This window comes from Caenorhabditis briggsae (genome assembly GCF_000004555.2).
Source record: "Caenorhabditis briggsae complete genome, chrX, whole genome shotgun sequence".
NCBI classification, from domain to species: domain Eukaryota; kingdom Metazoa; phylum Nematoda; class Chromadorea; order Rhabditida; family Rhabditidae; genus Caenorhabditis; species Caenorhabditis briggsae.
In genome coordinates, this window is record NC_013491.2 from 3,742,331 (window position 1) to 3,762,966 (window position 20,636).

Below are 20,636 nucleotides of genomic sequence, written 5' to 3' on the forward strand. Positions count from 1 at the left end.
ACTCACATTCAATGTATTTTTCTTCTCATTTTTACCTTAGAAGTGATTATGAAATCATTACTTACGGTGCTTTGGGGTGTTTTAACATGAAAACGGAAATTTAGGCCATTTCAAGGCTGGTACAATATAAGACTTGCGTTTTGTGATCGGGGAGCAATTTGGCCCAAAACAAGAATTAATGTACATGAAATTTTGATTGTGGGATGAGAGGGACTAGAAAAAAAAAACTAAAATACCTAAAAAAAAATATCTAAAATGCCAGAAATAAGAGGAAAAAAGGCAAACATCTTTCAGAATCTGGAGCAATTGGAATGGAACCTTCGTGTTTGTGGGCCTGCCTTGAAACAAGCCATTTTCGTTCAACCCTCACATTTCTTCCATTTGCTCAGAACCATGACACTAGCGGGTCCCCATGAATTCAAATTTCGCCAAGTGCAAGAGAACATAATATTCTTTTTTTGAACCAAGTTATCGCCATATGGGGGTTTAGATCCGGGCGATAGGCGCGGGGCTTTCTCTTAGATGCACTCCTGGGGCCAGAATCTGAAAAATTCTCATAGAAATCTTACTTTTTTTTTCAACTCACCATCAACTCAAGCTAACTTCATCGACTTGGATTGGTGGTTCGTCATTTTCGTTAAACTCTTGATAGAGCAACCACCAACAATCTGTTGCCCAGCTGGTTCCTCTTCCACTCTGGCTTTTCGAGTTGGATGAAAAAGTTGTCGTTGATCCTCCATCTTTTCCGAAAGTGTTATCTTCTTCATTTGCCTGCGTCGCTTTTCTCCAGAGCTCTCCATCAAACTATCGAAGATCCTTGGCTGATCGCTTTTTGAAATTTCTTGTGTTCCTTGATGATTCCCTCAGCCTTTCCTTTATCGAAACCATTGTTTTTTGTTCAAAATCTTGCTCAGCCAAGCAAGTTGCCATATGTGATTTAGACTGCAGCTGCGGGGCTCTCTCCCTCTTTTATATGCGCTTTTGAGACCGGGATCTGAACATTTATCATCGAATTCTCAAATTTTTTGTGTTTTCAAACTTACCGTTAACTTGAGCTGACTTCGTAGACTTGGATTGGCAATCCCACATTTTTTTATCCGACGTGACATTTCTGTGAAAAGAAAATTTTTATTAACAGTAATTGTTTGAAAATTGAGCGGGAAAATAAGGTCGTGCAACATGGTGCATCGACACATACTGGAAAAAAGAGAAGATACTGTTTATCATGATCAAAAACGGAAAAAAATTAAGTTTATATGCTCAATTCGGACGTTTGGCGCGAAAAAAATGGAGAAGAGAAAAAATACGACGCAGGGGAGAAGTGGTGCGCCACTCGAGGAGGCGCCGCCAAAATAGGTCAGAGCGGTTCTGCGTGCGATTTGGGTGATGGGGAAGGACCACTGGAGGGATCATTGGAATCTACAAATCTCACCTTGTGGTTTTCCATTTCAGTTATGTTTCATATTATCCATCGCTCGAACACGCTCACCGCTGGAAGGAATGTTACCTGAGGACGAGAATAAAATTACTATACTTCATTTTAAATTTCAAAATTAAAATGAAAATAAAAACACAAACAGCATTATAATTGAAACGTTTCAAAAGTCCAATTTTATTCATAAAAACGATCAGAGGTCTACTAAAAAACAAAAACTCATGGTACAACCAAGAGATGAGTGGAATGAAAATGTCAAAAATCCGGAACAAGTAATAAGGAGTAAGGAATGAAAATTAAACCAAAAAGAAAACGAAAAAGGAACAGGGAACACAATTTCAAATCCTGGAAGAAGGAATGAGCAATAAGGAACAAAAACACCTGGGCGAAGGAAGTCGGAACAAGAAAAAAACCTTGTATCAAATTGAAAATGATCAGACATCTGGTACTGTTGGTGTGAATTTCTCGAAAATGATTCGGTCCTCGTAAATTTTGTAGTCAACTGCAGATCCATTGGAAATCGAAAATCTACCTTCCGGAATCCAGTCATCAAGGGTAAATTGGTACGGGATCATTGATGGCTTCGATAAATGACGGTCGTTTCTGACACGAAATTCGTGGCGACTGAAGTTCGACGCCTCCAGAAGATTCTGAAAAGAAAGCTTTGATATTGAGAGTTTAAAAGTAATTCAAAACTCACACTTCTGTATTCTCCCATATCTTTCTCGGTGATTCTGCTGACTACCACCTGCACAGTTCCGATATGAGAAAACTCCGATATTGCCATACTGAATTCTACTCCCATAGTTTCAAGCTTCTTTAAATGAGGTAGGTGTGAGAACAATGTTGTTCCATCGAAAATCTTCATATCGTATACATTTTGAATGACAAGGGAAGTAAGAATTCCAGGTTGAATCACGTCCAGCAGAATCTTGGCATGAGACGCTTCGTGGAGTTCCACATCAATTTTTTCGATTTGAAGCTTTCTATGATTTTTGTACTTCGAGAGCTCTTCATAAAACAGCAAATTGTCGCTGGCTTCTGCATGCATGTCTAACAACCGAACTTTTGTGTTTTTCTTCAGAATTTCGTTCACAAGAAACGATGAGAACACCGAAGCCATCTTTTCCTTTGTTGGGACTATATTGTTGTAGAAAATTTTCTCATTCCCAGATGTTTCATATGGAGCTTGATTTTCGCTGGCAATGAATGAGTACCGATAGAATCCAATGAAATTCAACTTTGGATTATAAACTTCCATATCTCTCCACGTGTATCCTGCTCTTGTGCGAACTCTGCTCAAAAGAACATGGTTCTTGTCGACATAATCCTTGAGACGGTGATCTGTTTGACGTAGAGCTTTCCTGCAAAAAATTAATTTTGTAGGATAATTATTGTACCACTTACATGTCAGAAACCGTCAAATACTGGCAAATGACTTTCAGAGCGTCATCAGCAATTTCGTTGAGCTTAGGAGGCTGTCTGTAATAGATTCGCATTAAAAATCTCTTTATAAAAAAATATTTTTTGAATAATTGCAGTACCGGCCAACAAGATATACAAAAGTTTTTCAGTTAACTTTGATCATTTGCCGGAGTTCGGAGCTCGGCTGTCAAGTTTTCGATCATTTTGAAAAATTTGGCGGTTATAAAACAAACTTGGATTGAAACCCGCATTCACATAATTTTTGAGAATTCCCAGTTTTTCAGCTATTTGCCGATTTTTGAGAGACAGTTGCTATTTTTCACGTGCTCAGTACTAGAAGAAGAAAAGAAGGGGTCTCCTTCACAAGGGAACCTTTTAAACCCATTTCCGGAAAAGTTTTGGAAGGTTTCAAAATTTGCCTAGACTTTCGATGGGCCCTATTTTTGTGTTTGAACAATTTCTTAAGAAAATGTCTCGAATATAAAATTTCACATAATTTTAAGTAGAATTCGAAAAGTTTCAACCCCTAAAATCTCCTAGGAATAGAGAAAATCAGACTTTAAAATTGTCGATTTTACACTGAAAATCTGATTTTTTGGTACTGAAACGGAAATTTCAGCATTTCAAAGGTCTCCTAAGCAGACTTTGGAAACTGTTTTATAGGTTTTTGAACCTGCCCTTCCGATAGCTAAAAACTAGGAATATTCAGGAAAATCTGTGAATGCAAAGTTTTCAATCTAGGTTTTTTTAAATTTCCAAAATTCAAAAAATGATCAGACAATTGACAGCCGAGCTCTGGACTCTTGAAAAGAATCAAAATTAACTGAAAAACACAGTTTTGTATGTTCTAGTGACTGATACTGTATCTAGCCATTCAAGTTAAAAACTCACCTTGTATTTTGTTCCGGTCCTTGGTTCGGTGGGAGAACAAGATGCAGCTGGTCATGAATTGGATCGGTCATTACTGAAATATTATCGAAATTGACTCCAAAAATTAGACAATACAAAAAAATAATTTAGAAGGTTTAGAAAAAAAATCAAGTTTATAAAAATAGTGTATGCCAGAAAAATAGTCATATTACTCTTGTCCGAAATCAATGTACGTTGAGAGCGGATATCTCGCTAAATTTTTCTCAGAGGTCCAAGAGCAAACTGCTGTACCTTTTGAGTCTTTTTAGATTTTATTTTCCTTATTTACTAATTTTTTTGACGATGCTCATCGTTTTCTTCAGGATTTTCAATGATTTTCATCAGTTGCATTCATTTTTTCCAATTCACAAAAAAAAAAACTATAAAAACCGTCGATAAATTGAGAAAATAGAAAAACAAAAGTTCAAAATATGCTCGAAAATAACTGATTTGCTCTTTCGCCTATAAAAATCTAATGAGATATCAGTTTCCAACGTGCATTAATTTCGGACAAGAGTAATATCAAATTGAGATTTTTGAGAGAAAACACAGGCATCGTGAGAGCTCAAAGAATTTCTGGCGCTTTCATGGCTATTAGCTGGTGGTTTGCGCGAAAAGCTATCATTTCACCACGATCTAGCGAAAATATCTAATTGCAGCGAAAAACAGCTGAAAGCAAGACAAGACGACGGAGTGGTTGAAAAATGATTCAAAATGGCTTAGACCAGCCCAAAAATTATCTGAAAAACTCTTCTGTCCAAAAATCAATGTTTCGAGTTGGCACCTGTTGCCAAGAGAAACAAAAAACTAAAGATTATGCGAAAAGCAGAGAAAACACGGAAAGGGGGAACAGCCGGTCACGTAGCCGTTTTCCAGCGCTGTTGTCTCTGCTGTCTCAACACGTGGAAAACCGAAAATAGCTTCTCCTCTGCGTCTCTCGCTGGTATCACACTCTTTAGCTTCGATGTGCGTCTTTGTCCTTATTCAAAATAGCATTCGGCGCGCGAAACGTCACCGGCGGAACGGCGGAGCTTCGTTGCGAATGCGAGGGGGTCTGATGAAGGCTGAAAAAGGGGAAAAAAATTCTTTAAAATTTCGATTTCAAAGATGCATCTTTCAGGATTATTGTCATAAAGCAAAAAAAAAATTAGTCCTATAATCCAGTCAAAACACATTTATTCAAGAAAATAAGGTCGTCCAACATGGTGTATCGACACATACTGGAAAAAAGAGAAGATACTGTTTATCATGATCAAAAACGCAAAAAAATTAAGTTTATATGCTCAATTCGGACGTTTGGCGCGAAAAAAATGGAGAAGAGAAAAAATACGACCGATGTCGAGGACCACAAGCACTGAGAATGAATTCAAAGGAGAAATATCGGTTGTCAAGGTAATTACAAAATCAATAACTTTTCATTTTTGATCTACTGGCAATGTTCAAAACACCATTTGTGTCGAGACACTACACACTCTTGAAGAGACGCAGGGGGAGAAGTGGTGCGCCACTCGAGGAGGCGCCGCAAAAACAGGTCAAAGCGGTTCTGCGTGCGATTTGGGTGATGGGGAAGGACCACTGGAGGGATCATTGGAATCTACAAAGCTCACGTTGTGGTTTTCCATTTCAGTTATGTTTCATAACTGAGGACGAGAATAAAATTGCTATGCTTCATTTTAAATTTCAAAATTAAAATGAAAATAAAAACACAAATAGCATTATAATTGAAACGTTTCAAAAGTCCAATTTTATTAGGGTCTGATTTTTTTAGGGTCTGATGAAGGCTGAAAAAGGGCTTCTTTAAAATTTCGATTTCAAAGGTACTTTTTTCAGGATTATTGTCATAAAGCGAAAAAATTAGTCCTATATTCCAGTCAAAACACATTTATTCAATTAAAAAAACCACAAAATTATGTAAAAGACCAGTATCAGTCATAAACTACAAAACCATTGCCTTGACCGTTTCGTCTTTGCTCACGTATTCTTTACCATCCAGTTTCATCGGCAACATCAGGAGCACCTCAGCTCCTACCAAACTTCCAATATTCGATGAAATCTGATTTCCAGTAATATGAGCAACCGGACATTGTTTGTTTCCCAAATCCTCCAAATACGCTCTCACATATTCCGGACGATCTCCCAATTTGATATCTTCAGCTAATCGAACTCTGATTTGAGTGTGTCGAGGCTTCACGTATCCAGAAAGTGTACGGACAAGAGGAATGGCAAAAAGTTGTGAGCAGACCCAGGCGGATGCGGGATTTCCAGGAAGAGCCAAGACTATTTTGAGGGTTGGCAGTGCTCCGTCAATTTGGATTTGTCCAGAGGCGACAGTGCAAGGGAGACCCGGCTTCATCATCACTCTTCCGAAGTGAATCTGAAAAAATTTACATATTTGAGAATATTTAGATTTTTTGTGAGACTTACAGTCATTCCCAACGATAAAAGCACTTCCTTGAGATTATCCTTCTCTCCCATACTCACACCTCCACTAGTCACGATTACGTCTGATTGCTTCAAGCTCTGGCTCAACTTTTCCTTGATGCATTCAAAGCTGAAAAATTAAAAAAGTACAATAATCTAGTGAAGTAATATGAACCAGAGTCGGGTGATAACTCGCTTCGAAATTGAATTTTTGAGCAAAACAACATACGTGATGATAGAGCTCGACGAGCTCTACAACATCCAACAAGAATACAAGAATCGGACAGTGTTCAAACCGGTAACCATGCGCAGGTACGGCTGAAACATAATGGCCGGTCTGGACCACAATACCGTTTTAGAAGCCGATCGATTCTTATTGAAGGTTCTATAGCTTTTTGAGCTCTATGATCTATGCTGTTTTTCTCACTATTTGAATTTTAAAGCGAGTTATCAGCCGGTCCGGAATCAGCCTGCCAACAACTATGGGGTAAACAACATACTCATCAGAAACTCTTCCACCTGCAATGGCATCGATACCGTATTCCTTGAATAATGCGACAAGCTGGGGTCCATTCGAATCGCGAATCATACCAACAGGCACCTCCTCACAATCCAGGTTGACTAGCTGGAATCTGTATTTTAGATTTTGCAGCTTATTTTGGTTTGTAAATACTTCGTTCCCTGTAGAAATCACAGTCACAATTGGTCTCTTATAAACCATAATGTTTTTGATCCCAAAAGCATTCAAAATTCCAAATTCAGCAGACCCAATCTTGGTTCCAGTTCTCACAATTGTCTCTCCTTTGCGAGTTTCGGATCCAGGCTCACTGAACAATTCCATTTTTTGTTGATTTTTGGAAATTTGTTGATTTTTGAAAATTTACCGAATATTAGTTCCATCCGACACATGATCCTTTATCTGGATCTCCAGTTCTTCTCCTTCATCGTTGGATTTTGTGCAAATTGTGTGCTCAACCATAACAACAGCGCTTGCGCCTTCTGGAACGACGCCGCCAGTGCTGATACGGACACATTGACCAGGTTGGAGCTAAATTTTTTCAAAATTTGGTGTTTTGCGAGGGAAATAAGAGATAGGAAAAAAATGTTAGTCAACTTTGACTATTTTGAAAAGTCTGAAGCTCGGCTGTCGAATTTACGGCATTTTTGAAACTTCTGGAGAGTGTACAACAGACCTTGATTGGAAACTTCGCATTCACAGAATTTATTCGAAATTTCTAGTTTTATGGCTTTTTGCTCCCTACTAAAATACTTCATATTTGCAGTACACCGACGGGCCAAAAAACGGGTGTCTTGCAGAAATCAGCGAATAACTGAAAAACTTCGAATTTTCATAAATTCTGTTAATGTAAAGTTTTCAATCTAGGTCTGTTTTAAATTTTCCAAAATTTTCAAAGTAATCAGAATCATGACAGCAGAGCTCCAGACTCCTGAATGAGAAGTGTTTCCTGACTTTTAATTCACTGAATAAATGCATTTTTTCTTTTTCGGTTCCTGCTTTTTTTCGGTTCCTGTCAAAGATATAAAAATTTTACCAACTGATAAATTGTGTATCATAATATAAAAAGTGTTTTGTCAGTTGACACATACCTGTTATCTTGCTTGGGAACTGTGATAATCTCGAGCGCAGGAGCGTGACAGTGTGAAAACTCTTTTATTACAAATTTAAAGGTAGTTTTTGATGTGGCATTGGACCTGGTAGAGAAACAAAATGCTCTATTGCAACCCAAAACACTATTTCTAACAGTTCTCTTACTGCTTTTGGTTTTTTTTTTTTAATTTCTCACAAAATCTTATGCTAAACTTACCACTCCATTATAAACCGATCCAGCCAGTGACACCCCAATAACAGCTTTAATTTTGGCACCATCGTTTGCCACCACAGCATACCCATCTTTTGTCGAAACTCGAGTTCGTGGCATATTTTCGGTCGATATCGCATTTTCACCTGCTACTTTGCCTGGAAAAAACAATTTTGAAACATATCAAATGCGATTTTTTTTTGCATCTTACCCAATAAGTTCAAATCAACATCCACAACTTCAAATTTGTGGCACATTTGCTTCCCGAGATTTGTCAAAATTTCTTCAGCCTCTTCCATCGGGATGGCAGTATACTTGCTGTCACGGTCACGATGTGCGGGTGGAGGCATTTCTGGAAGAAACAGAAGAATGAAACTGGGAAAAAATAAAATGAGAGGGGAGAAAACAATGTGGAAAATCATCTCGATTATTTTTTCTACCAGAAGAATGCAAAGAAAACAACAAACTGCAGCCAATACACAGAAAAGTAGAAAACAAGTGGAGAGAGATGAGACGTAGACACAACGAGAAAAGAGATTTGTTGTGCAGATTGCCTGAGGTCAACCAGAGGAGACAAGAGAGTATTGGTTTGTCTCGTAAAACATGTCTACTGGCGGGGGGAGGATAATGTATTTTGTGTGCGAGACAACGCAGAAGGTGGTTGATGAAGATTAGAAGGAGAAGATTTCAGAAAACATCAAATGTACAAAAATCGTTAAGGGATTTCGAAAAATCGAAAAACATTATATAGTTTTGTTGACATGTGGGTTGCACACACAAAAAAGGAAAACATTCTTATCAGAAATTTTTGTTTTTTATCGTTCTGTTCTCTGAAAAAAAAACCTAGTAAACATACTTGCAATGGCTCTTGTTAATAACATTTCATCTACTTTTTCTCAGTTTCTGTCAAAGATATCGAAACATGATAAACTGACAAAATGTTTTTGACAATCTCAAAAACATTCTGTCAATTGACCACTTTTTGATAACTTCAACAAAAAAAGAAGAGAAGAAAAATTAACAAGAAGAAAAATTACCGTAAACACTCTAAAATAAGGACAACCTACACTTGCACTTTGAGCTCAATTATCTCATTTTCTGCCAAAGATATCAAAAAGTTGTCAACTGATAAAATGTTTTCACAATATCACCAACAATTTACCAGTGAACAAATTTATGGTATCTTTCATGAGTATTGAAATAATCGAGCTTTAATTGCAAGTAGGGTGGTCTTCTGTCATTGCGTTTACGGTAAGCAAACGTTACCAAGGTGGTGCCCAACTATTAGAGGATTCACAGTATGAAAAAAAGTTTCATGCGTTAGGTTTATGCGTTGCTGTATTTCTTATGATTGACTAAAAATATCGCATCATTATGAGAAGGTAAATTAATTAAATCATTTATTTACACACAGAACTAATCGTATCAGAATGAAATACATGAGATCAAAACGCGAATATGACAGTGCAACGATTCCCACTAATACACAATTTAGACTTTAGTGTTTTCATCCTCCTTTATTTCTTCGATCCAGCTATTCTCTTCCACTTTTTTCTCTAGAATTGGAGTAACTTTTCCTGTTTCTCCAACCGGCTCCAATTTTGCTGATGTTCTACCAGTACCAAGAATTGCTTCAATCAACATTTTTTCCAATCTAAAACAAAATTTGATTAGCATTATTAACAAAAGGATGACTCACTTCAAAGTTGGAATCTCAAAAAAGCAACTCCAGAAGAATGCAAAGATGTAGGAGAGAAGTGTTGCTGGGATGGAAGTGTAGGTGAACTGAAAGGGCAAAATAATCAAAAAGTCTCGTTATCTTATCACTTACCACTTCCCACGCTGAATAATAATGAATTGGGTGACCACCAACGTTCAAAAAGTAGAATAGAACAACCCAATGAACAATGTATGCACAGTAGGATAGTCTTCCGAATGGTTGCCACATTGGATGAGACATGAAATTGCTGATTGGTCCTCCCCATCCCATGTGATTTGCTGCAACTACCCAGCAAATAAAAATTCCCCATCCCAAGCGGTGGAAATTGTAGAATGTGGCCCTGGTGAACACGCTCCAGTGAGATCCTTTATCGTAATCATAAGTGGCGAATAGACAGAATGCGGCTATCACAAATGCCACAAGCCATGCAGCAACACACACCGCCCAGTTTAGTCGGATTTTCCGATTTCCATAGACTCCAAGCAGATAGCCAGTAAGCATTCCAACAAGATACGGTGGACATCTGATCCATGGTTTGTTATAAGCGATAGTAAAGAAATCTTGGACATCGCCATTTCCGAACATATCAGCTGATAAACCATAGATACCAAATACGATGTATGTTGTGATGATACTTCCTACGCAACCAGCCACAATGAGACCGGTACCAGCGGCAAATGAGAAATAGAGACCGATCAAGACAATTGGAGCAACCAGGTACAGTTGGGTGTCAGCAGCTAGATACCAAGTTGGTGCGTAGCAAGTCATATCTTGAGGGAAATTGTTGATGTAGATCAAGTTTTGCCACCAATTGGTTTTACAGGATTCCGCTTGAGCTGCTAGTTGATCTAAAATGATTTTAAATTTTGAATTTGGATTTTTGAAAGTGGGATGTAGTAACTTACTCATTTGGGATGCAGAAAAGGATCCTTGGATGTATGGGGCGTATACTGTGAAGAAGCCAATGAACAACATGATTGGGGGAGTGAGTCTCAAGTAGCGATGAACGTAGAACATAATCCAAGTGACTGGATTAGCAACCATTCTTTTCTTCGGCTTGGTTTTGAAGAAAAGATATGTCACCACGATTCCAGATAACACGAAAAACGTATCAACGGAGACGAAGGCATTCAGAAGAAGATGATTCCAAAAGTGTTTTGGAAAGTCAATAACTGGCATGAAGGTGTCCGAAAAAATGAGATAGATGAATGAGTGACCAGTTACTACCCAGCACATAGAGAATAACCGGATGCAGTCGAGGGATTTGATGAATCCAGGTTTTTGCTCTTTTACGGAGAGCAATAGTTCGGCATTGGTCCAGAAGGAAAACGAAAGGAGAATCTTGAAAAGCAAATTTCTCTCTTTATCGGACTTGAGTCCATAGACAGTGTCCCTGATGTAGTCTAGAGTTGTAGCAGCCAAGGCAATGACAATCATAACAATCATGAAAATTCTGAAACAAATTTCACATTTTTTGAGAGCCCCTATGCACTTTTGGACTTACGTGAATCCCCAAAACGGGGTATCCTTCTCAACCTCAAACTTCGCACAGTAAGCTGAACAAGCTGTGAATGGATATGGAGAAAGCTGGTTGAAGATGTTCACCATATCCTGATGATCACAAGATTCCGGCAAGCAAACTGCAATTCTAATGGGGAGCATTGACAGTAATCCACCAGATGTCGAGGAACAAGATGCATTTTTTCCAGGTGTCAAAACTAGATAACAGTAGTTGGTGTCGTATTTTTTGCCGCTAACTCTATTGCACTCTTGGTAAGATCCATCGTAAAGTGTGGCAGCTTCCAGCATTCCGGGTACCGGGAACTTTCCGAATGCATCGAGCTCTAGAGTTTTGATTTTACTAATTAAATTTGAGAATAATACTTACCTTGAATTGCATATAAATTATTCTCCAGAATCTTGAGTTCCTTTGTCGAGCAGTTCTGCTTGGCAAGACATCCTTCGGATACTGTAGCAAAAATAGCCAGCGATTCAATCCAGGTAGTTGTATCATTCAGACATTGATTCGATAGATCATGCAATGGCTTTGGTTTGAAAACATCCTTCCAATCGGAAGAATAAACACTCGAAGTGCATAATAATAGAGTAGCCAATGATAATAGAGAAATCATGTCTAGCCTGTCACAAACCCCAGACCTAAACCTTTTATAGTTCATTTTACTTTTTGAATAACATCATAGCATTGATAAATGAAAAAGCAACTGATAAAAAAGTGTTTCCCTGATTCATTCAATGAGTGGGCTCCTCCACGCATTGTGACTTGTAAAGTCACAGAATCACCGGAAAGAGGCTGTAAATCACACGAAGAGGAGCAATCAGTCGATGAAATTTCTATAGATAAGAAGATTCTAGAAAGGAAATACTTCATCAACATCAAAGAACTCAATGGACTCCAGGTGCGAAGTACGAAAAGTGGAGAGTGTGAGCATAGTTTTTGTGCACAGAATGATTTATTGGCATTACTACTTTTCAGACAGGAATACATTGTTAAGATGATGTGATATGTAGGTAGGAAAAAACGGAGTTTGTGTCTAAATCTTTTGAAATTTATGATAGTCATTTTTAAATTTATAACCGGTTTCAGGGCTCCCCAAACAGGATTTATTTCCAAGTTACCTTATAGACTAATAAGCTCTTCAAGCTATCATTTTTAAGCCGATATATCTTATTTCGTGTAAGAGATATCAGAAAGTTGTGAACTGACAAGTTGTTTATCATAATGTCAGAAGTTTTTCATCAGTTGTTAACTTTTTGATATCATACACAGTAATCGAGATAATTAAGCTAAACTTGACAAGTTGGTGGCTCACAGGATTTCCGGCATATGTAAGTTTCAAGTGATTTTTTTTTCAATTTTCAGAACCATCTTCTTTTAATAAACTCCATATTTATCAAATCTGTTAACTGTTGGCTACTTTTCGAGTACTGTTCTAAATTTTTTGTTTTCAAACTCCGTCATATTAATTACAAGTTATTGTCCGCATCTGTATAATTACATCATTAATATCAGTCTGCATAAAACACACTTTCTTATCATAAAATTCAAAAATACAAATCATATTTTGATATGAACTGTCTAAGCTGCTACAATGTCTTATCACGACTTTTTCACTCTGGAGTAGACGCTCAGAATGATGTCACCGACTAACTATGATGCTCTAAGGAAATGACTAATTTTTTGGTGGCGGTGGGACATTAAAAATCAATTGTCTTCAACTTTTGATCGTGGAACTCATTGAAGTGCTTTTGAACTTTCGAAAACTTTTAAAATTGTTAAAATTGATAAATCTTCACAAACTGTTATAATCATTATTTAAAAAAACTAGAAAAACCAAAAACAAAGTGGAAAAACAATGTTTCAAAGAAGAAACATAAAAATGATAACAGTGTCCAAATTCTCAGAAAAAAAAAAACAAATCAGTAACCTATCAGAAGTGAGTAAGCAGAATCGAGATTTTCAAACAACATCAGAATTGTGAGGTTAAAAAAATAAATTCGTGAATCTAATAACACCGGTAATTGGTTTGTATAGATATAAAGAGAAACGAAAGAGGTGGAGAACAAGCTTGATATGGTACAAACAAATGAACATTAAAATTTCCAAACGGACCAGATGTGGTACTATAACCAGGTGAGCAAAAAACAAAACACGGAAGAGAGGAACGTGGAAGAGAGGAGCGCACAAATAATGAAAAAATTAGACTTCTCGAAAAAAAAAGAATTCGGTAGGGACACATTAGAAGTGAGCATAGAAGAGATTTTTGAAGATAATGAAAATAGTGAGAACAAAAAATGTGTGAATCTAGTAATGATAAAACCAGTACTTGATTAATATTATGAGCGTGGGGAATGAGCTGGATATTGTACAGAAATTGATACTAGAATGTCCAAACGGACTGGCAAGTTGGCGGGACTAGCGTGTAAAGGCAAATCTGCTAAAGGGAATCGGACCCAGTCGCTTATCAAAAACCACCAGAATAAGCCTAAGGTTAAAAGACAGGCGATTTCACATGGACAAATAAAAGGGGGGGGGGGGACAACGGAAAACGTGAAGGAAGAAATGCCAAGATGTTAGGAATTCTTGGGGGAAATGAAGAACTTGTAGGTACATATCAGAAGTGAGTGCGGTACATATCAGGAAGTGAGGGACATATCAGAATGGGCAAGAGATTTTTGAAGAAAATCGGAACTATATTATCCCGAACGCGAAATCAACCAATTAGTCACAAGTCAAGAGAAGGAGCAAGACGGGAGGTCAATCGGAGTAAGAGAACATGGAAAAGAAGAAAAGAAACATGACGCGTTAGAACTGCGCGGATAAAACTTCTACACAATGGAACTGCTGTGAAATAGGACGGGAAAAACACAACTGAGCGGATAGAACAGGAGCGAATGGGGAAGAGAGGGATACTGGAAGAGAGTGGAAGCTATCGTAACCCGACCACAAGATTAAACAAATAGTCATGGACCCAGAGACAAATCCGGGAAGAACGTTAATCGGGGAGCACCAGAAAAGTGGAAAGAAGGAGAGAGATCGTGGATTAGGAGAAGAGAAACGCGTCACATTAGAGCCACACGGAATCGGGGAAAAACAAAACTGAGCGAAATATGTGGGATCGAAGTGAGTGGGAACTAGAGATATTTTTTTGAGATAAGCGAAACTGAAAAAATGATCATCTTCAGTCGTCCATTTCGTCTTCGATCTCGCCAGCAGCAGTATCGTCTGGCACATCAGGACCAACCGGCTCGTCTTCTTCATCATCCTCAAATTCACTGCCATCTGTGTGATACACGTCATTCTCGTCGAATTCTTCATTCACTGGCTTTTGAGGTTCTGGAGCGGTGGTGATTTCCTCAATTGCCAAGAGATTTTCATTCTGGAAAAAAAACATTTTGGTACAATATTAAATTAAATATGGGAATTACCAAATCGAATGCTTGAATCATGGAATTCAAGATCTCCCCTTTTTCCTGTCCAGTGTAGAAATCTCCCTCGACTGTTCGGACTCGATCCTTCAGATTCTTGACAATGACGGCGGCAATTCTCGCGTTCTCTGAAAGTTGGTTGTATTTCATAACATATTAATTTCCTTATTTATATGCACATAATGGGCTTAAAACTAACCATCATTTCTCTCTTTTGTCACCAGATTCTCGCCGTAGAAGAACCACGAATCCCAGTAATGGGCCATCATGCTCCCCAATCCGATGATCCGTCTTCTTAAGCAGTAGCCTTCAAAGTTTCGCATCCTGAAATATCAGAAGTAGTACAGTATCAATAAGATATAAAAAAAATTCTGTTGATTTTGACAATTTTCAAGAGTTTGGAGATCGATTGTCAAGTGTCCGATCACTTTGAAAACTTCAGAGGGTGTAAAATAGACTTATGATGAAAACTTTGCATTCACAGAATTTTTGAAAATTCCTTCTTAAGCTGATTTCTGAAAGATTTTATCTTTCTACCTGTTTTTGTATTAAAAACGTAAAAAATGATGGTCTCCTTAAAAAGTGGCAAATAGCTGAAAAACTAAGAATTTTCTAGAAATTCTGTGAATGCAAAGCTTTCAACATAATTCTGTTTACACCCTCCAAGTATTCAAAATGACAGCCAAGCACCAGACTTCTGAAAATGGTCAATATTGTAGGTAACCAACTTACTTGAAGGAAATCTCCATGCTTTGCAAATCCGTCGTCAGGTAGTTTCCGGCATAAACCAAAGAGTCTTCCGGCGTGTATACCAAATGAAGGCAGCCGGCTGGAAGAACGACCGACTCTCCTGCTCGCACTTCCACTCTTCGCAGCTCGCTCTTCAACTCCTTCAGGATCCAGGACTGTGGTCGTCTCGCAGCCATCCAATCCGTGTAGATCTCCAAATTCTCCGGTGTACCCAGGGCGATGAAGAAGACCTTGCGGCCTTGCTTCACATGGTAGTACACCCATGTGCCTCCCATGTCGCAGTGGAGACTCATGAAGGCTCCCCCGACCGACATGATTATGAATTGCTCGACGGCAGCCATTTGGTCTTTCCGGTTCTTCCACGCGTTGATTTTTTCATTAGCATCTTGCTTCTGCTGCTGAGTGATCTTCCTCCTTTTTTCCTTTCTCCATCCGTCCAAATTTTTTGAGATTTTCTCCTTCACTTGGTACAAGACACTTTCTTTTTCACAAATTCCGGTTGATCGAACGATCTCCTGTAATGAATTCAGGTTGAATTGCAATCTAATATAGTTATCTAACATTTTGTCAAAGCTGACTTCGTGAGAAACCAGATTCAAACGGTCATAACTTTGCTTCTCTTTCCTTCTTTTCATTTGATCGAACATATTTCTCAACGTTGCTGTAACCGGTTCCTCTTTTCCATTTATGAAATACCGCATCTCTTTTTGGTCTAAAATTTGTTTTTTTAAGTTTATATATCTTTCTTGTTAAAGCTTACTGAATTTTTTTCCCACTGTTTCCAAATCATCGTCGGGAATATTGAAGTTCCACCCATCAATGGACATGATCTTGTAGGCGCGTGTCCCTTGGAAAAGATTCTTTTTGAGGAAGAACTCTGAACCATTCGCGCACATCTCGACGTGACCCTCCACACTGCAAATTGATTGTTTCAAATTAGTCAAGAAAATATTCGCAACCTCACCTTTGAGTGTACAGCCTATCGTGGTTGTCCTCGAGGAACTTGTTGAAGTTTGGCCCATGAATTCGGTATGAAGTGAATTTATCCTCCAGAGGTGTCTCTGGAGGACATGTCCTCTCAATTTCTTCTTCCTCCAGCGCATCTCTTCTTTTCTCTTCTTCACTCGGCTTCGGAAGGCGGAAGCGAGGAGGTTGGCTGGCATCCACTTCAGTTTTCTTTGATTTCCTACTTGTTACGAATTTGTTTCTGAAAAAACGAGAAAAGGTAATTGAATTCTTCAGAGAGAAAAAAAACTGACCCTCCTCGTTTCCTTTTTCCGCTTTTTCCGGTCGCTTTTTTGTTGAGATTCCCAGTTGGACGTGCGACGACAGACTGGTCAGCGTTGTGCTCCTCTATCGCGTCCGGCTCTTCCAGCTGCTCATCTTGATGAACAACTCCCTCGGCATTCGGGAGATCATCCACGGCTGATTCTTCGTTTGTACCATTTTGAATAGCCTGCTGACTGGGACTTCGGTCTTTCTTCTGTTCCTGATCCTGCTCCTTATCCTCATTGGTCTTTGGAATCTCTGAAGGAGCTTGCAGTGCGGAAATTTCGTTTCCATTCAAGTTTTCGACGTCCTGAATCTCTGGAATATTCTCTTCCTCGATCGAGCCGCCTTCAGAGTCCCCATCTTTTGCTTGCTGCTTAGTTCCTTCTTCTCCGAGCATAATTCTTGAATCTTCGTTTACCGGGACTGGGTCCAAGTCAAGCTCGCGAATTGGCACGAAGGGAACTTTGTTTCCAGTTTGTCTGAAATTAGAACAATATGAAATTTACTGAAAAGCAATACATATGTTTTTGTTCTAAGGCCATATTCATGAACATTTTCTTTTCAAAAATCTACTGAATCATTTTCCAATGCATTTTTTTTACTAAGCATCTTAAAAATGATTTTTAAAGGGTCAGAAAATGGATTTTGAATTGAAAAAAAAAACGTTTGGAATGCAAAATTCTTATATTTGGTTGCAGTACTTGAATTTCCTAACTCTATCCATTGATGTCATTTTTATAAATAAAATCATAGATTTTGAGATGAGGAACAGCAAAATTCCGATGTACTTGATATACTATTCTTTCCTCATATTATTTTATTAGAATCCCGAAATTCGTAAAATCGAGTGTACACATGGAACACGATTGGTCCAAGGAAAAAGAAAGATTTTCCAAAAAAGAAACGATTTTTCATTAATTTACACACTTTTTTAGTTGATTTTCTGAGAAAAATATTCATAAATATGGCCTCTGAACAATCTGATTATTTAGAAAAGTCACAGAGACCACAGCAAAGCATAATTATCAGTTTTTGATAGTATTTCTACCGTTTCTGTTCCAACAGAAGCCTACCCTATACATGCACTTTGAACTCAATCATCTCAATTCTTATAACAAATATCGGAAATCTCTCAACTAATAAAATGTCAGTGATGTTATGATAAATAATTTTATTGTTGACAATTTTCCGATACCATTTGAAGGAAGCGTGGCAATTGAGCTCAAAGTATACGTATAGTAAGAGCTTCTATGAGATCGAGTACGATATTTAATTTTCAATTCAGTAACAAAACAAACTGACCATGGTTGGTCATCGTATCCAAACTCCTGTCCATCGTTTGAAGATTGGGGTTGATCTACCAGCATTTGATCGTTACCTCCCTGCTCTGTCTCAGCTGGCTCCAATTCTTCATGTTCTTCTGGCTCAATCACTTCAATCTTTTCCTGTGGATGTGGTACCACTTCGTACTCTTCAAGCTGCTCAATGCCCTTCCCGTTTTCCTTAACCTTTGGCTGCTGTTGTTCCTCTTCTTCCTTTCCGTTGTCTTCTTCATCTTCTTCGTGTTCTCTCTCAGCTTGTTTTTACCCTTCTGGCTGATCGACTCCCTGTCCCAGTGCATTTTGTGTGATTTGATTCTCTTCTAGCTGCTCAATTCCCTTTCCATTTCCGATAACCTGGAGCTGCTGATGTTCCCCTTTTTGTTTTGGCTGTCCCTCAATATTTTTTGACTGTTCATCTCCTTTGTCCTCTTCCTCTTCGATTTCCTCGATTCCTTGATCTTCTTCATCCTCTCCTTCGTCTTCATCTTCGTGTCTGAAATATAAATACTTCGAATTAACGCAAAACTCTGATTAGTTCATAAATTTAAAAATATCCTTCACCAAAATCAGGAGGATATTATTCGCTATTTTTTATCGTTTTCTGAATTTGACTAGCAATTTCTAGTTACTTTCTAAAAACCTGAAATGGACTTGATGCAATGAAAAATGAAAAAAAAAGTATTTTTCTTTCCGATAATGTTAATTTCTTAATTTTAAAAAAGTATTTTTCTTTTCGATAATGTTAATTTCTTAATAACCAACTGCTTTGGCTCTCTTGCGTTTCCGAGCGTTTCTCCGTCATCTTCCATTCCATCTCCGGCACGATCAGCACTACGGTCGGTTGCCAACTTTCTTGAGCTCCTCGGCTGATTGCCACCACTCTGATGGACCGTCGCTGAAAATTTAAAGATTTTAAGATTTTAACACAACATATTTTATATGTTCCTTTTCCGGTTATAATATGAATTTCTGAAAATAAAGTGTTTTAAAAAAAACTTACTTTGCTTTGAACTTCTTTGGGTTCGGTTCGCTGTTGTGGCTGTCCTCGTCGTCGTCATCATCGCCGTCATCATTGTTGAAGTCTTTCCAGATGAAATGACTGAAAACTCTTGGTTTGTTGACTACACCTCCACTTCTAACTTACTCAGCCTCTTCCATTTCTTTTTCCAACAACTGGGCAAGAACTTTCATTTCGTCGGCAACCTTCTTGAACATGTTCATTTGTTTCGAAGCATTTTGAGGGATGTTCCCAAGCATTTCGAGAAGGTTCTCAATACGTTCACCCGCGGACCGGATAGTTTTGATGGCCTCGTTGACGTCTTTCTTGACGACGGAAAAGAACTTTCCCAAGCTTTCGGAAATAGTAGTTGAGAAGTATTCGAAAAGTTCATCCTCCTTTTGTTCTTCCGAATAGATTTTCTTGCGATAGCTCATCAAAACAGTGATACCCTTCTCATTCTTTACCAGCGATTTTGCGATTTCCTTCATTTTCTTTCCCACACTCTTCTTTCTTTTCTCATCAACAACCTAAAACTATGAATTTTTGAGGGAACATATGTATTGTAATGTCACAAACCGGCGAGACAACCACTTTTGGCAGCGGATCGGCGTTATTCGAAGTTCCAGACATGTCGTAGTACGAGTTTGCTTTTTAATGCTAAAATGAGAATATCATTGGAAAAATAATACAAAAGTGAGTATTCAAACGTTAAGCAAGCAGAAGAAAGAAGGATCACTATGAGAAATAGAAAAGAAAAATGTGTCCAAAAGTTGTAAAGATCTGAATGTGCCTACATATTTTGTCATTTGTAAAAATATCTGATTGTAACAATTGTGAGCTACGGTTCCTCATTGGATTAACGTGTTTTAAAAGAAAACAATTCAAAAAGCAAAGAGATAAATAAATGGTTTCACTAGATTACTGTAGGTCACCAAGAAAACGGAAATAGGAAAAAAGAGGGAAGATGATGACATCATCGGCAGACATTAGTTTGAGTGTAGTAAGTAAGGGGGAGGAAGAAACAGACTAGACATACGGTAGGAGGCGTGGTTAATCGTAACAGGCGGACATGAATATCAAGTTACTTTAGGAGGGTGTAAGCATATTAGGGGAGGTATCAGTGTAATTGGATAAAAAATTCTTGCGTCATAGAAAGAACACATCGCCAGAGACGTTTTTCCTATTGCCAGATATAGGTCTAGTAACGCCAGGTGTGCATTTCTGGGAGAGGGGATTGGATCCGGACCGTAGCCAACATAAGCCCTTTTTATCCAAGCGGGGGGTAGGAGGAGTTAGTACGGCAGGGCGCGACAGTTAGAGTTGCGCAATTAAATTTCAAAAGTGCAACAAAACCGAAAAAGTGCAGAATGGGGTCGGCGACATGAAAGTTGGGAAAAGGGCGCAAAAATGGAGAGTTTGACTCATAACAGTAGTAACGAAATGAAATGTCAAAAGTAATGAGAATAAAAGACGGTGGGAATTCAATTTGAATTTGAATTCTACAGTATACCTAACAACATTGTGAGAAATCTGAAAGTCTCGAGAAAAAAAAATGGAAAACGCGATTCATTTTTCAAATTCTGGTATTCGATGGTTAAAAAATAGTGTACTAATC

At 38.2% G+C, this 20,636-nt stretch overlaps 4 protein-coding genes across 4 annotated transcripts; all 4 read right to left on the bottom strand.

Moving 5' to 3' along the window:
* Positions 1 to 1,869: 1,869 nt before the first annotated feature.
* CBG27488 lies at positions 1,870 to 3,822 on the bottom strand (the record flags this gene model as incomplete). The annotated part of the gene is made up of 4 exons (XM_045239015.1): positions 1,870 to 2,085; positions 2,136 to 2,799; positions 2,843 to 2,917; positions 3,752 to 3,822. 4 exons carry the CDS (start codon positions 3,820 to 3,822, stop codon positions 1,870 to 1,872), a joined length of 1,026 nt encoding a protein of 341 aa, XP_045098056.1.
* A 1,883-nt stretch (positions 3,823 to 5,705) lies between these two features.
* Cbr-moc-1 lies at positions 5,706 to 8,360 on the bottom strand (the record flags this gene model as incomplete). The annotated part of the gene is made up of 6 exons (XM_045239016.1): positions 5,706 to 6,143; positions 6,194 to 6,320; positions 6,691 to 7,017; positions 7,075 to 7,238; positions 8,017 to 8,168; positions 8,222 to 8,360. The coding sequence occupies 6 exons, from the start codon at positions 8,358 to 8,360 to the stop codon at positions 5,706 to 5,708; spliced, it is 1,347 nt and encodes a 448-aa protein (XP_045091997.1).
* Positions 8,361 to 9,501: 1,141 nt separating this feature from the next.
* On the bottom strand, positions 9,502 to 11,862 carry CBG01998 (the record flags this gene model as incomplete). Its single annotated transcript, XM_045239017.1, is given in 5 exon segments — positions 9,502 to 9,664; positions 9,710 to 9,795; positions 9,806 to 11,183; positions 11,235 to 11,574; positions 11,619 to 11,862. 5 exon segments carry the CDS (start codon positions 11,860 to 11,862, stop codon positions 9,502 to 9,504), a joined length of 2,211 nt encoding a protein of 736 aa, XP_045091998.1.
* A 2,568-nt stretch (positions 11,863 to 14,430) lies between these two features.
* Positions 14,431 to 19,651, bottom strand: CBG01999 (the record flags this gene model as incomplete). The annotated part of the gene is made up of 13 exons (XM_045239018.1): positions 14,431 to 14,628; positions 14,678 to 14,805; positions 14,877 to 15,001; positions 15,410 to 16,139; positions 16,188 to 16,342; positions 16,392 to 16,634; positions 16,687 to 17,178; positions 17,933 to 18,216; positions 18,319 to 18,514; positions 18,857 to 18,916; positions 19,022 to 19,120; positions 19,166 to 19,548; positions 19,598 to 19,651. 13 exons carry the CDS (start codon positions 19,649 to 19,651, stop codon positions 14,431 to 14,433), a joined length of 3,147 nt encoding a protein of 1,048 aa, XP_045091999.1.
* Positions 19,652 to 20,636: the final 985 nt, after the last annotated feature.